The sequence below is a fragment of the Thunnus maccoyii genome, chromosome 11 (assembly GCF_910596095.1).
Source record: "Thunnus maccoyii chromosome 11, fThuMac1.1, whole genome shotgun sequence".
Classification (NCBI taxonomy): domain Eukaryota; kingdom Metazoa; phylum Chordata; class Actinopteri; order Scombriformes; family Scombridae; genus Thunnus; species Thunnus maccoyii.
Genome location: NC_056543.1, coordinates 17088853 through 17106632, shown reverse-complemented (window position 1 = coordinate 17106632; position 17780 = coordinate 17088853). Strand labels below are relative to the sequence as shown.

General features: G+C 39.1%; 1 protein-coding gene across 1 annotated transcript in view; it reads right to left on the bottom strand.

The window, feature by feature from the left end:
* LOC121906502 (sodium-driven chloride bicarbonate exchanger-like) overlaps positions 1-17780 on the bottom strand; it is a 28991-nt gene that overhangs the window by 5896 nt on the left and 5315 nt on the right. Inside the window, exons 7-23 of the mRNA XM_042425374.1 lie at positions 16780-16829; positions 15889-15996; positions 14742-14783; positions 10151-10232; positions 7579-7728; positions 7301-7436; positions 6629-6789; positions 6202-6384; positions 4917-5002; positions 3459-3616; positions 3189-3276; positions 2518-2664; positions 2316-2410; positions 1270-1444; positions 970-1103; positions 428-673; positions 185-290 (exon numbers count right to left, since the gene is read on the bottom strand). Of these exons, the coding sequence (XP_042281308.1) occupies positions 185-290; positions 428-673; positions 970-1103; positions 1270-1444; positions 2316-2410; positions 2518-2664; positions 3189-3276; positions 3459-3616; positions 4917-5002; positions 6202-6384; positions 6629-6789; positions 7301-7436; positions 7579-7728; positions 10151-10232; positions 14742-14783; positions 15889-15996; positions 16780-16829 (2147 nt within the window). The remainder of the gene's footprint in view (positions 1-184; positions 291-427; positions 674-969; positions 1104-1269; positions 1445-2315; positions 2411-2517; positions 2665-3188; positions 3277-3458; positions 3617-4916; positions 5003-6201; positions 6385-6628; positions 6790-7300; positions 7437-7578; positions 7729-10150; positions 10233-14741; positions 14784-15888; positions 15997-16779; positions 16830-17780) is intronic.

The window sequence follows — 17780 nt, the reverse complement described above, 5'->3', positions numbered from 1 at the left end:
GAGAGCATGCCACTTTAAGGTGGACAACCTAAATGTACTTTGTGTAACTCAATAATTCCTGCTGATGTGTGCATCTAACCTCTGTGACTCACAGATCTGGTTTTGCTTTTGTTTTATTTGTATTCTATTTTTGTTTTGTTTTTGTTTTTTTACTTTTTTTACACCAAGTTGGCATGGATAGTACCTTGGCCTCCAGGGCTTCCCAGTAGATTTCAGAGGCAGTGATGTTGTTGGTTTCCCAATACTTTAGGGTGCCATTGGTGGGGTCAGAGGGCTCAACGCATGAACATCTGCGGAAGCACATGAGCATTAAGTGACAAAATAATCCCTCATCTGTCAGGGATTTACAGTACCTCCAAGAAACAGATTCAGCATTTTTTTTCATTACTTTAAAAAAAATATTGTGTGAGAATAAGTGTCCACATACGAGTACATGGTGAGTTTGTCCAGGTTGTTGTTTTTGTTAAAGGGATAGTGGTCTCCCAAGTGGATAAGTTTCTCCAATGCCTCATAGATGAAGATGATGCAGATGAGCGAGGCGAAGGCTTCCTCTGTGAAGCGTGTGATGTAACAAACGAGGGAGCTAGCATCTGTGGCCACCAGCAGAATACAAAGGAAAGCTGTCCACAGACCAATACAGGCTCTCAGTGACAAATAGGACAAGCCAAACTCCCTATGTGAAGACAGGGGGGAAAAGATAAAACCACATCATATATTGAATGTTTACTGGTAGTAATGTGGTGATTTGGAGGAACATTATCACAATGAAATGCAATCCTTCTGTCCATATTATCAGATAATTTAATGATCAACATGTTTGAGAGATGGTATTTTCATATCAACAGAATTTATCCAGAGCAAGCCGATTAACATCAAACAATGAAATGACAAAATTACGCAATGTATAGATGACATGCACTTGAAGTGATGGATTATTTATGTGAGCAGTCAAATTAAATTAAAACATACTTGCAGAATTTGAATAATATCTTTTCAAAGACAAGCACTGGCCCTGTGCTGCCCAGAATGGTAAGCGGCTGCCCAGCAAACAAGGAATAGGCTATTCCTGTCAGTGAGGCTCCAAACAGTGACTCAATTGCACTCTGGGAAATGGAAAAAGACAACAGGAAATGATTCACAGAAAGTTACCTTAAAACTGTTTAGCAAAACAAAACTGCTTGTTTTATGTACTGGACTTCTGAACTATTACAGTGCAGTTAGTCTTGGCAGTACACTGTGAACATTTAGAGCAAATAGCAGGTGCTTTACTATGCGTCCTTCTGTTGCCTCGCCCAGAAGTCCTCCAAAGGTGATGACTGGGGACATGCAGGCACAGTAGAGGAATAGGAAAGAGGCCACACACTGCAAACTGAAAGCGTCAGTGTAGTCGGACAGGTAGTGAGGCGCTTTGCGCTTGATGTCCAGAATGAGACCACCGAACCACCTGGAAATATAAAAAGAACTTTGTCATTTATACACAAGTCAAATTTTCATTTTCAAAAGCATAAAAAAATATTCTACAAAGACAATTGAAACAACAATATAAATTACGTTAAAATGTAAAGGTTTCAGTCTGACGGGTCTATTTTTGAAAAGTGTTTAAGATTTTGCATTCCCTCTACTGCCTTCTTCCCATTGTTCAACACGTGAGTATGGTTTAAGGCTTAGTGTGATATGTCCCTGTGATAGAAAAGTCTAGCTGCAAATAGAGATCCCAAAGCTGTACTGTTTCTATGGAAACCACTTTATGACTGCAAACTACATACCAACTTTACCCAGAAATAGACAGTCAGCATTACAGTGAACATTTTGTAGAAAAGTGGTATTTTGGAGTATACTGGCTTTATTCTTTTTATCCGTGCATTCTATAAAACCTGTAATAAAGAAAGAGTGATGACAAATGAGTATACTGAGTATGAGCCAGCATGAGAATATTTTCTGGTAGATACATAAGACCAATTATTATGAACACCTAAGATGCAAATCTGAGCACTGAATACACAAATGGCAGTCGTTTAAATCATAAGGCAGTCACAGAAGCAGGCTACACAATATCCTTCTCTATCTATAACTGCACTGTAAGCTCTTCATTGTAGTGTGTAAATCTGGAAGCTTTAAATTCTCTGCAACAAAATTGCAAGTAGATTGCGTGCTGTACTGTCACAACACTGCACTGGAAACTCAGGAGCTACATATGAGGAACCTTAAAGACTTTTTAGAAATATATGTATTCATCTCTATATGTAAACTCCATGCAATTCTACTTGTGTTTAGAAAACCCCCACATTCTGTCTTTCCCTCTCTGATTCACTCACTTTCCAGTGCGCTGCAGTTCTGGACCCCCGTGACCACCATGCTCTTCTTCCTCATCACCTTCTGCTAACATGTTGTTACTTCTCTTTCTCTTCTCCTGTTTAACAAACAATGCACAGAAGTTAGATTATTTTTCATGTAAAAATGTAGAAATCTAAAGAAGGGAAAAAAAGTAGGTAACCAACTACCTAAACTCCTACTCACCTGAGAAGGTACATTTTTTGGTGGCTCTATCCGTATGGATGGGTCCCATTCTCCCGGAGGCAGGACTGTCACTTGATCGAGGAATTCATCAATCCCAGCAATCAGATCATTACGGTCTTTAGCTTTATAAGCAACATCATGGAAAACCTGGGAATTGAAAAATACAGTACGGAAGGCTGATTTACAGCTGCAAAAAAACTCTGCATGGACAAAACCAAGGCTAGGATATTAAAACTTAGAACCTGCTCACTGTAAAACAACACCCACTGGCTCACTATTCTCCCTTGTAAAATATCCAGTTTTATCAAATCTACTCATTCCAAAGAATGTCTAACAGTGAGTTTGGACTTTGTCAAAGCCCATCTTTTCCTCTGTGATGATGGATGGCAGCCTAAATCCTGGACAAAAAGAAGGACAGGAGGGCTGACTAATCGCCAAAAGCTTGTCATAAAAGCTCTGAGCTGTGTTTCATGCTGAGAAATGTTCCATCACTTTAGGAATTTGTTGAGTTCTGCTGGACTGTGAATTTATGCAAACTGCCTGCAGAAAATCTAAATACAGCATCTGGTTGAAATTCAAACTATTCCAGCCTCTTTTCCCAAATATTAATGAATAAATTAAATATGCAGGTTGTTGGCATGGTAATAAGGTGCTTTTTAATTAATCCTTACCTCATCCGTCATAAGTGTGGCAATGGACCTTCCAATCTCATGATACTGAGCCCCATGACCAAAGGGCCCCAAGAGAATAAACAGAAACCTAAAGGCAAAAGCAGATAAAAGATTTTTTAAATCTGTTTTTAATACATTGCCAAATCAAATCTGAATCACAACCTACACAGATACGCATTTACTGTAAAGGTCAGACAGGGTTCAGGTGGTTTAATAAGGGATATTTATAGAAAGGGTTGAGTGGGTGTAGTTAAATCAGCTTGTAGTGACCTTGTAGCAATAGGGACCTCAGCCAGCCCATTGAGTAGGACCGCCGGCGAAAGGCGAACAAACGCCACCACTGGCTTGTCCAGAAATTCCAGCTCTCCCACTAAGACGTTACACGTCTCTGCTCCTGTTGGGATCTTCTTCATGAAATGTAGGTCTATCTAAAAGACGACACAAAGTACAGTCTTTAGAGTATCATACAAAAGGCATTGACAACCTTTCTGGTTAGCTTATCATCTAAGCGGCTTTGACTGAGAGCATGCTTTGACAAGTAAAATAATAATAATTAATCTTCGAAAGTGCATACCATAAATAAGTTATTATTTTTACAGTCCATCCTCACATTAAGCCCCCAATAAAATGGTTTGACTGGATTCTAGTTATCTAGACAGCTATCCAGGGTTTTTATCTCAAAGGACACAACACAAATGTGTTACAATGACATATTCCAAAAGATTATTTAAATACAGATGTTAGTATGATCTGTTACATAATATTTTATAAGGATTGGGTTATCTATTATTGTATACATTTATGATGCCTAAAAGCATATAAAAGCTGACCCTTACTAAGGAACTGATCCTCTTACAGTACATCTGCTTTCTAGTCTTTGGTGCACTGGGAATGCATAGTGCAACCAATTTTGGAATATTAAAGGTGTTGATTTTTCAGTGTTAATTATGTGGAGTTGACAAGTGTTGACTTGAGTGTTATTTGTTCCTTCATAGAGTTCATATGGCTCTAGTGCGGCTGTTGAGAGCAATCCAAGAGATTTTTTTGATACACTGATGGGTCATGACTTACATAAACACTGGCATAGTGCTGATTCCTAAACTCTTACAGGTAATAAAGATTATTATGCTATGTGCATCAAGTAAATACTAATCTACAGCTGCTGCAGAGAGAGAATTGTGGTTGCATCGTGGCCCAGAAATATATAACTTGTAAGAGAAGTTGCATATTTAAGAAAAAAGCTACTATGACTGATTTGGTACATTCATTCAACACTTCTAAAACTGCATTCAAAGTAAACAAAGCACCTTTTATAATTGTTTCAGTGAACAGGACAAAGCACATGGAAGGTCAAAAACATATACATTATGCAAAAAGTTTTAACAATTTTATTTTTGTCTTTGCTATGTGTGGTTGTCAGGGGGTTAATGACTTTTATCATATTCAACACGGTTATAATCCTAATCCCTTACTAGATGACCTTTCCATTATTAATACCAACAAGGATCTCCTGTTCATTGTTGACAATACACAATTCTGCTCATATTCATCAAATACGACATACTATCAGTGAGAATTAAAGTTTGCCTAATCCTGACAGCTCCACATGGTAATTCTCACTCTGATCAAAGTGTGATCAGTCCCATTGTCCACAGATATAATAGTAACCAAAACATTATACCCATATCTTGAGAAACACAGTATGCATTGCAGTGCAACTGTACATACCTTGCTAAAGTCCACAGCACTGTTCTCTCTGTTGTCTCCTTTCCCGTCTGTACTAGCTAACTGAGGCTGAGACGATGACATCTGACCTGGATAATCCAGACAGGGGAGTGACAAAGGAGTTACAAAGATCTCGGAACAAAATTGAATTTTAACAGCTGATAATACCATCAAATGCTCCTTGGTTGATCAGAAGCAGATCTACTATCAGAGCTGCTAGCCTCAAGCAGAGATGAGGAGGGGGTTACAGAGCCAGTTATGACAAGTCCACCTCTTTCCACTAACTATAACTTTTTTCATCTTCAAACTTGTAGTTTTCAGGCCCAACCAACATCAGACATTGTGCAGCTCCATCTGGGTCAACAAAAAGCTTTATCCAAATTTCTTACCATATGCAGTTGTACTCTCCAAAACCAGTAAACAGACTTCAATGTATAAAATCCCCCCAACTCAAAATATGTTTTGCTTACTTCTACTTGGATGTTTGAGCTTCACTGTACAGAATAATATATGTGCAGAATTTGAAACTAGAGGGCAGCTTTCATATTCATCTGCTCAAGGGAGAAAGTTTATCTGTGCTCATTGAAAATTTGAGTTTGAGGGGTGGACCAAATAACATGGTTTGTGACATCACAACTTGTTTTGAGGCTAATTGTGGTGTATGTGCACTGAGAAAGTCCATTCGCAGTGCACATACACTGAGAATGGACTTTACAGTGAAGGAGGAAAAATCTTTGGTCCAGCAGTTCAACTTTTGAAATGAATATTTACATATTCATCAATATCTTACGACAAGTCTGGAGGGGATCTTTAAGGAATCATCATTACAATTCATTCTGCGGGGAACATGGCATCACTCTAAACCATAAGCCCATAGTAGGGCTAGAAGAAAGCTCAGGGGATCACCAAAGTCATGCATCTTCTGGGAACTATGGATATCTGTACCAAAATTATACTGTAAATGTTGAAATATTTTACTGAATACGTAAAAACTTTGACCTGCTGGTCGTGCATAAGGAAAAATAAGGGGATCGCTAAAGTCAGTATGAGTCATCCTTTGGAGAACATGAATGTCTGCACAAAATTTCATGGCTATCCATCCAATAGTGGTGAACTAATGATGAAATACCTTCCACTAGCATGGCTAAATTATGTATTTTTGCAGCAGAAACATGTTTTTCTACTTTTCTATCCTGCTAATCATCTCATGACCCCTCAGATCTTTCAGCCCCCAGTTTAAGAAACCACTACAAAAGAGTACGTTATCACAGCCCTCTGATTTCCTCACCATTCTTGTCCAGGTGTTGCTCAGATGTCCGTCGCATGTCAGCAATGGACCGTACAATTGGCAGACGGTTAGCCAGCTTCTTCTGGTTCTGGTGATGGTGCTGCTTCAGCAGTGTTTCACGTACTTTCTTTCTGAGCACGTCCCCCAGTGGTGAGTATAACTCTTGGTGGTCCAGCACCATATCTACAGAAGACGCAGATGAGCTGTTTGCATTAATGTTTCGGGGTTCTATATGAAGCATTTGTTCTGTGTGACTTAAATTTAGTGCAAAAGTGAGAAGTAAGACAAAAGCTTCCCTAAAAGGTAAAATCTTATCAAGTAAGAAACATTCCAAATTTGTTAATGGTCACCAAGACAATCTTTTCTGAGTTCAGATGTCTTCAGTAGTCCCGATAAGTTTGGGACTTGGTACCAGTGAATGAGTTACCTGCAATCTCTTCAATGGAATTAGCCCTCATGTCGAGCAGCACAGTGCTGTTGATAATACAGCTGCGCAGCTCAAACAGGCTATGTAGAGACAGAGTGGCTACGTAGGGTTTACTCCATCGCTCTCCTCCGTCCTCAACATCCTCCTCAAACTTCAGCCACCTGTAACAGGAGTTAGAGACGGAGTCAGGAGAGGCCAGCAGTCAGCAAACTGGCCTGCCATCCGCTGTAGCTGCATTTACAAAGTTCAATGATCTCAGTTCCTCTCTTCCCCCATTTAGCTCAATATCTCTTTCTCTCTCTCAGATTTACTCGTTTTCTCTACTTCCTTATTGCGTCCTGTCAGGGTATCACTGTAAATAAAATATGTCCAATTTACCATGGTAACATAATACCATCATTTTGCAAAGGCATAATTTAAATACAGTATATTCTACATCTTGATTAACACCAACAATTATCAGAGAAAGAAAGTAATAAGTTAATGCCGCAGCCATTACAACACTGAATTGCAATTACTTTATGTACACACAATGACACACAGCTACATCTCTCATCAGTATAAGTGGGATCACCAGCATGACCAGTTCATTCAATCAGAGCTCTTAGTAATGACATGTATGTTATGATTGTGTGCAGATGCTGTGTTAATAACATGACAGTCTACAATTACCTGGCGCTTTCCCTCCAGTCAGCATCCTCTCCCTCCTTCACACAGATCTCATCCATCTCTGTGAAGAGGTCATGAGGAATATGCTCATCATCATCCTCTGTCCCCAGCAGGAACTGCACTCTCTGGGAGGGAGTGTCTGAGAACACAAAGAATTGCAGTGAGTAGTCCAAACTGAAATGGTCATATTGAATATCTTAAATTAGGAAGACACAGTGAACAAAGGAACAACTACTGTGCTTGCATGCTATAATATAAGCAAGTCCATGCTTCTTAAGTACCATAAACAGGAGACTCTCTTCCCTCCATCAAGGTGAGGGCCCGGTCCCTGCTCCTCCGCTTGTGTTTGGTTCCATGGTGACGCCTGCGATGGCTGCGGTGTCTGGTACTGCCCATGGGGACATGGACCCCGATATAGAGAGTCCTGTGGCCTGGGAACACGTTCCACACAGAGGTTAGAGGAGGATCATCTGCGATGTGTGTGTGTGTGTGTGTGTGTGTGTGTGTGTGTGTGTGTGTGTGTGTGTGTGTGTGTGTGTGTGTGTGTGTGTGTGTGTGTGTGTGTGTGTTAGTGTGCTCTCAGAAGCTTTACAGATAATCACAATGATTTCACTGATCATGGTTAAGCACTACTTCTTTGTGTTACTCCATTAAGCTTTATATTATTTTTCATGGATTTTTGCTACATCCTGAGTGTTTTTACTGTGATGAAGTGCATTGTTCAAATAGTCAATACGCAATAATGTAATGACGCTGCTATATATGATGCAACATTCAGCATAAACACCACCTGTTACGGCTGTACAATGAACCATTATCAGAATCACCATGTCACCATATAAATATATAAATAAAAGGTTTTTGAGGTGTTTTCTAGAAGCAAGTTTTGGTTCTGGGAAAACTCAAACTGGGAATAGATACCTCTTTAGGGTAAAAGGCTTGAAAGGAAACATCTCATTTGAAAGATTTGGTGATAAGATATTTAATATTGGGAAGTTTTTCTCTAAAACAAAAATCTACATGCATGCACACACATGTGTGACCAGCCATAATAATCCACTGTTCTATCTTGATGGAAAAGCCCTCTTATGTCTACGTCATCTTTAGGGTCCATGTGTAACTATTATGTAATGTGCCTTCATTTTACCACATTGACATGCGTCAAAATTAATTTTATATCAGTTGTGAAAACATGTATGAATAGTGTTTTTGGTCAGCAGTGGCATATGACCTTAATTATGAATGGAAGTATAAACAAATGTTGCAGCATATCTGATAGACTCATTTTAAAAAATGATGAAATATTGTATGGCATGAAATTATAGTGTATACTGTATGATATAGTATAGTAGTTATATATTTTTTCATTTAGGCTATATACTGTATGAAAGCATACTGCATGAAGTGGGTGCATATGGCTGCTTTGACAAAGAAAGTGTGAATTTACAGTTCAACTACTTAATGTGTAAAATGTAGTTATGTAATGTAGCACTTGAATATTGGGGGACTTTATGATTGCATACTGTCATTGTTTGTAAATTACCTATCTACTCATAGCAGTTGTGTAAATTTGTGTTGCCTGGTTATTGATTCATGTTTCCTTTTACCTTTTAAATTTCTTTAAAACTGTGTGTCCATGTTGGTGTTTATGCAGGTATGAGACAGAGTCATCCCACTCATCTCACTGCAGTATGGCATGAAGATCCAGACACATACAGTACATAGAGTGCTCTTCAGAATGATTGGTACAGCTATGCCAGAGTGCTTGATAAATGCATAACACTAGTAACTTAAGTACTTAAGTACTTTAAGTCCCCTTATTTAGCATTTATAAGCAGTATACAAGCATTTAATACATTATAATTAAGCAGATATAAGGACACTTGTCAATGTTAAAGTACAGGATTTTTCAACAATTATAACTTCTCTAACAGGAAATAGGCTGTTGTTCTGCATTGTATTTTTTACACCTGCTGAACCTTTTTTATTTATTTGGTAAATTCAATTTGGGTTCAATATTGCATTTTTAAAGAATTGCCATACACAGTATAATCTTTTTTCACAACTGTTTAGATGTCTCAAGAGCATCCTCATGTGTTCTGCAGCATCAAGATCTGATTTTACATGTTTTTTTGGCTTTTTTGTTATCGGCATGTGGAAATTGCAAAGAGGAGCCTAACAATGAACCTGACAACAACTATGTAGAGTCCTTGAAACAGTTTCCTGTTCAAATGCTATGTTTTCAGTTAAAGTGTAGTTCTAATATCCTGTGGAAATGTGTTTCCAGATTCACTGTTGCAGTGTGATCAGCACACACACACAACAACCAAGCATGATATACACAGTAGCCTACCCACGCTTACAGTGTCATACTGTAGATATAGGCTTCCTGCATTATGGCCATGTGTCTTAACTGAACATACAATAGGGGCTTGTGATTCCCTTAAAGTTATAAGTAACACAACAGGCTTGTTTTTTTAACTATAGCCTAGAACTTTACACTTAAAACTAAAAAGCTGAAGCCTTTTAAATCCACTGAAAAGCTGTGTTTTGTTATCTGTGTCTGTAGCTACAGAAGAAGAAACCTTCTAGCATTGAGCTGTCCAAAGTATCTAAATCTGACTGTATCTTTGTTGTGCTTCTTCATGTTTTTCAGTGATTATGACATTACCGATTCAAACTCAGCTCACCCACAGCTTCTGCCTCCCACTCTACTCTTATCGTTTAACTATGAAATATCTGTCAAGAGGAAAGCAGCAGTTTTGAGGGCAGAGTAGGCGGACTCAGCTGCAGCAGCCTTTTGCTGCTTGAGGCTTTTTGTATTCCAGATGCATTCAGTGTCAATCCAGATACCTTCAAGATCTTCCTCCTCAAAGTTGGCTCCCTGTTGGGACCGTGCACCTCCTCTGTCCACCACAGCCTCATCATCACTCCTCTGTTGAACACACAGAAACAAACAGACGCACATATTCAACCTTCAGTTATATAATATCTTACCAACAACACATGTAGAACTGGAACATGAAAACTACAGTATACTTCTGTAGTATCCTGAACTTTGCATGAAATAAAATGTTTGTTGACTTGGTGTTCCCTCGCAGTCGAGGACATTATAAACAAACACATTATCCAACTGAATAGCACGGTTGCCAAAGAAACTAATTGCACATGCCATCTAGAAGAGGAAAGAGTATCTTCTTACCCCCAACATAAAGCTTTTGGGAACAGTAAATTACCCTCCTACAATAAAAGTTTCACCTCTGTTCAAGGCACTTCCTTCACAGTGACCTGTAGCACTTTGCTAACAGGACAAAAGGTGAATCGATGCTTTGCTTGACTTCATTTTAAAAAGTTAGCATTCTCCTTAACAAGCAGTTTTTTGTTTTTTTAATTAATTTTGATTTGTCTGTATTTTTACTACCACCCACACTTGTCCTTAATTGGAGGAGAAAGACAAAACAATATGTCAGGCTATAATCCAAATTGAAATTACACTCTTTCATGATGATCACTGTAATATTCTGTTACCTTCTCATTGCAACAGCCATGCACATTAGCAGGGCTCCACATAGGGGTTATCCAAACCGCATTTTCCATGTTATTTTAACAGACCACATATATATTCAGGCACTGAAATGATAGACAGCAAGCCTTGCAAAAAGAACATAATCCTCAGTACAGAGCTTTTGTCAGATTACAAGAGAGAATACTGAATGACCGCTCGCTGAAAATGTCATTAAGGCTGTATGTGCATAAGAGATTTCCAATTGAGCTTCCTGTTCTATAGCACCACCAGGCTGATACCCCCCTCATAAGTCCTGGACACCTGTTCCACATGTGACAGAGGTTAACAGGCAGATAACGACTTCCGGTTACTTTTTTTTTTGATAGCTTCACTCGAGAAATGCAGCAGGACAGGCAGTCATTGCCATAGCAGGAGGTGGCTCAGCGCACATGGATCTAGTTGATTAGAGTCAAATCACTGAGAAAACCAGCACTCTGTGATGAGAACGCCTGTCTGCTTATGTAATACTTGAGAAAGAATATAAGAGGGAGGAGGTGTAAGAGAGAATCGGAAAAACTCACAGAGGGCATTATTTGCCATGTAACATACCAGGATAAAAACTCAACACCTGCTTTTACCTCTTTTATACCTCTTTTATATATTCATTATATTGCAGCTTTGCAACATTTCACAGATGTATTCTGAGTATGAACAACAGGCTGTTACGACTCGGCACAAACATTCACAGATAAATAGCCTCAAACAGTGAATGGGCACACTAATAAAGGCACCAGACAGCACAGAGGTGGCATAACCAGTGTGGATAGATAAAGAGGCTACTGTGAAGTGAGGTGAAGATAATGGACACTACTGTATCTCGCAAAACCAACAGCCCATTTTGCCTACAACCTGTTAAATATGTGCCTTTATGGTACAGAGTGGAAAAAGCAGAAATTTTTGAGGCAAACTTATGAACACATTAGGAAAAAAAATCTAAGCTGCTTATAAATATGAGAAGAATTTCTAAAACCTTTGGAGGCTGAACTTAACACCAAGCTGAAAAATACCTCAAAAATACAGTATTATTGCCTGTAATAGCTTTGCAAACATTTAGGAATCAGTTCTATTTATTTGCACATCCTGCAGACATGGTACAGGATAGTAGTCATTTGGAGTCGTGTTTCTGGCCACCTGATGAATCCATTTCTCCATGGATCTCTTGTTTTAGGTCCGTTTTGGTCTTCACCAACTCTTAAAGAATGTCTGGCTCTTTAGCTTGGTATATGAAACACTTCATATAAAAGCTAGTTGATAACTTTGTGGCGGTGAGACATTACTTTTCAGCTTGATAAGATACTAAATCAAAAGGGAATGTGTACAGTGACCATTTTACACAACTCTCAGACTGTCATATGGCTCAACTCATCAGCCTCAGCTATAGTCAGGCTATATCATGCTAACAATTACATTAGCAATAGCAAATTTTGGTAGTAATGTTGGCCTTTGCATTGTATTAATGTAAGAGTTAGCATCGCTAGAGTTTGTAACATGCTAACATCAAACAGCAGCATATTAGCATGCTAACATTAGCATGTGGATACAGTCTGCATGCTTAAGCTAATATAGCTAATGGCAATCCAAAATTAGTTGATGATCCTCTATGGGCCATAAATTTCTGTACCAATTGTCAAGGAAATCCAGTCGTCCATTTGTCTGGATTATTCACTTCAGACCAAAGTGTTGGCCTGGCAGACTGAATGACTGACATTACTATGGGATGACCAACAGAGCAGAGCATGCTCACTGGCATGGTTAAAAACAGAATGTATCCTTTTTAAATTATATTTTTCAGTATGTGGCAATTTGTTGATACCCTTATAAATAGAAACATCAATATAAAATCTGTTTAAATTAAAGGAACACCACCATACTATTGCAAGCCCTCAAACGAGATTTGCTACAGTGTTTGCTGAACAATCTGTGAAGTGTGTGACTGCCAATAGACATGATTATTTATCTGAGCTGGGCACCATGCTTATGTTGATTAGTTCAGCAGTGGTATAGACTTATAGTAAGAGTAAAATTAATTTGACACTGTCATTTACTGTGAATCCAAGCAGCAAACGCTGGAGTAGAGACAGCAAAACAGACACATCTGCCTTTACTGATTCACACAGACTGTCTGTTCCTCACCGCAGCCAAACCGATTCAAAGCATTTATTAGGTGTTTTAATCCTGAAAGCTTGCTTGATATCAGCTTTTCCCTGAGCGATCTTGACCACCGGTTGACTATCAAGGCATTATATTAATGAAAGGCACTGCTGTTCACAGCTGCAGTGCCACATGGGCTGGCCAGGCCACAAGGCTGATGTTGATAATCTGTCTACAAATACACAGGGCATGGCTCAACATCCCTGCTCAGATTAAAACTGTCTGTATTTGATACTAAAACACATCCCACATTAGCTTATATTAAATGTGCACTGTGCTACATGCAGTGGTGGTGTTTCTAAAAACTATTACTGTCCAGTGCCTTAACTACAAATTACAATATACTCTGTTCTCAGAAGGAAAGTTGTCTCTATAGGAAGACATGATATATTTTACTCCCTTATAGATGCAACCAAAGCCCTCTGGAAACAAAGATCTACTTGAAGCAACTCCATGATGGTTCTGTATAAAACCTGCTGTTTAGTGGATGAGCTGTTGAAAGGGATTGACTGGACAAATAGATGCTAGGATGTTTCCAAGAGGCAAAACAGGACCAGAAGAAGATCAGATCAATAAACTAAGACTGTGAGGAAGAATAACAGTCAGTTACTCACAAAATCATGTTACAGGACTGGCACACCACACAGCTGAAGGGATATCATAGGATGTGGCACACACTTGGATCTGACCCCTACAGATGGCTGTGGCCATTTTGGAACCATGAGTGGCAGCAATATCATTAACTGCACAGGCTTTCATGTTGCACAAAATGCACCATAATCCTTAAATGTTTCTCCTGTAAACTTCAACAACATCCTGTAAGAGGACACATTAGTACTAAATTTCTTTTCTTTTTTTCAGAAGTTATTTGAGGTGTTTGACAGCTTTGAGGCCAAATTTGGCAGACTTAATATCTCCAAGCCACAAGATGGATCAGTAATGGTCATCAGGGAAAAGCTCTTTTTTACTTCTGCACTTTTGTCAGTTTTATCAGGCTTAGAGAGAAAGGTCTCTATCTACAGAATGTCCTAAAAGCCCTGTAAGAGCATGCACCTAGCTCTCTATTAACCATACAGCAATTTCAATATGTCCTTTGCATCAATAAAAGTCTCAGCACATTAGTCTTAATATAACAACAGTGAATATCTTTGGTATCAGGCCTTGTCCTACCTGGTAGTTGAAAATCCAAGGAGCGTCCAAGTTTTCAGAGTGCATGAGCTCTCCCTCTGTGTCCTCTGCCATATATAATCAGTTTAGTCAGAGAACAACACACTCTGCTAAAGCTCCTTTACCCTGCTTCACACCATGCCTGATAGATGCTGATACCCTTCTGTCGTGTTAAACAACTGTAATTTGTGAACGAGCATCTATCGACACAGCCACCATGGTGCTCATGAGATTACAGCCGTGACATCATCACTGCTGCCCAGCAGCATCTTATCAAAGACAGAGCTTGAGTCATACCGTGCCATCTCTCTCTTTCCTCTTCATGAAGTAAATAGATAAACTGGTCATATTGCATCAAATCAACTTGGTTACTCCAAATGCAGTGTTTCTGCAGCTACACCAGTGAATCTGTTTCACTTCTACTAGAGCTCTTCAGAATTTGATCTCAGAAAATGCAACAAAAATAATCATTTTCATGTGCAAGTTGATCCTGACAGATTCCACATATTAACATTGATCCTCATAATGACAGAGGTGATAAATCGAGGGAATCTAACTCACCAAACTTCTACGCTTCACTGATGAGCCAAAGGAAGGGCGAGCCTGAAAGACAACAAATCAAAACATTAGTTTGTAACAGGTGAAAGGGTTTATGACTATTTCAGTATTCAGTAAAATTTAAAAAGTTCCAAAACGTCAGGAATAAGCTAACATTTTCACATTCAAACATGTGTGCTTCAAATCAGATGAAAGATTAATTCTAAAATGCTATGTTTTAGGTTCTCAAATGTTCACTGACTTCTAAGGTCAGGTTGCGACCTGATGTTTTGAAGCCAAAGCCACACAGCTCTCAAAGTAGAGCAAAGAAACTCTTAGCCAAAAGCCTGTCAGTCCAAAGCCTTCAGCTTAATGGAAAAATCTGTTTTGATATGAACAGCAAATGGATAATGACAACAAATCTCCCTCAAAATCACCAGCAAAGGCCAGTGGGAATGGGCCCACGGGGAGAGACTTTATTTCCTTTTATCTGGATAGTGTTTTATCATTTCTTCAACATAAATGTTGTTTTGTGAGCGTATTCCTGTGTGAGTCAGTCGCTTAAATGTACATTTGTGCAGCCTTAGTGTCAGAGCAACATCACCTCATGCCACATTACCCCATTTTATATAAAGCTTAATCTATGCCACCATTAATTCACATAATAAGGTAGCGCAAGGTCAACTCTGTTTGAATTAACTATTTTAAAAGGACATCTGGCTCAAGAGGGATTAGTCATATAAAATTATATAGGCCAAGCGCAAAGTGATGAGACATCACTTCTGCAAAATATTTTTAAAAAATGTAGAAAGTAGCTTTCCCATCATATATAAAGATTAAGTATCATGTTGGCTAATTGATTGATTAAATAAAATGACCAATAAAGCAATATTGTGAACTAGCATACTTTCATTCCTCTTGGTTTGAGAAAAAAATCATTTTCTGTCACTAAACACAGTTCTGTAAGTCACCTGTAACTGCTTTTAGTCCCACAGGTAGCTACTCTATTTCATCACCCGGAAAGCTGTCGACTAAACACATCAGTTGCAATTTCACCATTAGTCTCCACATAGCACACACTGATTGAGCTTGACAGTCTGGATAAAACAGGCGTCCTGAAATATTAATCTACATAAGTAAATATTTGGCCCACAAGACCAGAGCTCTTTACCGTTGGCAGCAGCGGCTCTATGTGAGCCCCCTGGTCCTTCGTGTCCATCCTCTTCTCCCCGATGTTCACCGTTGTCAGTGCAGAGACCTCCGCAGTGTGTGTGTAATCCTGTCAGGTGTAGCAGTAACTGAGCGACCACACAGCGGTCACATGTTTATATTCCTGGTCGGTCAGCAGCTCGTCCTCCTCGTTCATAAAAACATGCGCGTTAGTTAACGTGGACGCGTCAGCCCTCCAGAGTTTAGCCTCTTAAGCATTAAAAGAGCAGATATCAAGGTTTCTGTGTGTACAATGTTTTGTGAGGTATATGCTGTCATTGCAGATTACACAACTATTTTATTATATTAGTTTTTTTTATTGGGCTCTGACTCATGAGAGTGGGCTTACTCACCAGGACTTTTTTTTTCTTACATTTTGTCTATTTCACATCTCACTCACTCTAAATGGAAATTCAACTCCAATAGCCAGGTAAGAAAGTGGGCGGTGATCAAGTAAATATTGACAGGTGTATATAGGTGTATTGACATATGTTCAACTTGTCACTCACTGCTTATGTTCAGTCTGTTAGATCTTTGCAATATCTGGGGATACTGGAGACTCTGACCTTGTGTTGCCTTGAATGACACTGAAACTTCTTGCTTTTCTGGGGTTTCCAAAACTATTAAATGAACTAAAAGTGCAAAGCTATCTCTCTTGAGACATTACAGCTGAATCAAGCCACACACCATTCTCCAGATAAAAACTGTGAATGTCAGTCATGAAGTGGGGCATAATTTAAAAAAAAAAAGATTTTAAGAGACTTTTTTGTAGATGCTTTGGCATGTTTAGTGGTGGAGAACTGAGAGCATGCGTGTGATTTAGGGTCATGTAGGAGCACTAAAAATATTTCACCCCATCTGCAAAGGTGACCATGTTGGCACACTTCCACCCTGCTGAAATGCCTGTGAGCAAGACAATAAACAAACACACATTCAGAGATGCTGCTGCTCTACTCCCCTCTGGGGATCTGTGAAAGTATTGTTAAAAGAGTTAACTATGGTTTGTTTAAAGTAACTGAAGTTGAGGATGAACTTCATCCTATCTGCCACCAGTGTGGATACATACAGTTAATAAAGGGAGAGGTGTTAGGTTTAACACTGGCATTTCAGTTGTAATTTTGAGTCCTTTGTTGGTTTCCTGGAAGTATTGTAGTTTTAACTTTTGATTGTCATTAGGAAGAGCTTTTCCCAGCCTATTTGTGGTCTTCATTTGTACGGGGATTGCTGCTGAGAACATTTTTGGCACTGCAGTTTGCGTCCTGTTAACATCAAAGATTCCTTTAATAATATCGCCATCTGGTGTGGATCTCAATCCATGTGTAGCAGAATCCAGGAGAAAACCAAATAGCAATTCATTTATTAATAAATAGCCATTTTTAAACACCCGTGTGCTTCAGTTTTCTCATAGGCTTAGCTGCCCCCGGACTGACCTCATGAGAGCTCCGGGCCACATACTGAAGAGCTGTTTGATTACAGGACCTGCATTCAGTTATCGCCATCTGCTGTTTATCACTGGGAAGGCCTATCACTGACAGTCAGAGGGAGCATTTACACACACACACACACACACACACACACACACACACACACACACACACACACACACACACACACACACTCACAAGCTAAAGCCACACCTCTTACTGACAGCTGCGAGCATTTCCTTCACACTGAAATTCCAATTAAGTGCACATTGAGCTAATATTCACCCCATTTTAATTGCATACCTTATTAAATCATTAATTTGATATCCCTGTTCAATAATTTTTCAAATGACGCGATTTAACTCCAGTGATCAAGGCAGAGCAATTAACCAATCAATCTGCAATCAATTACAGTTTTTTGTTTTTGCAT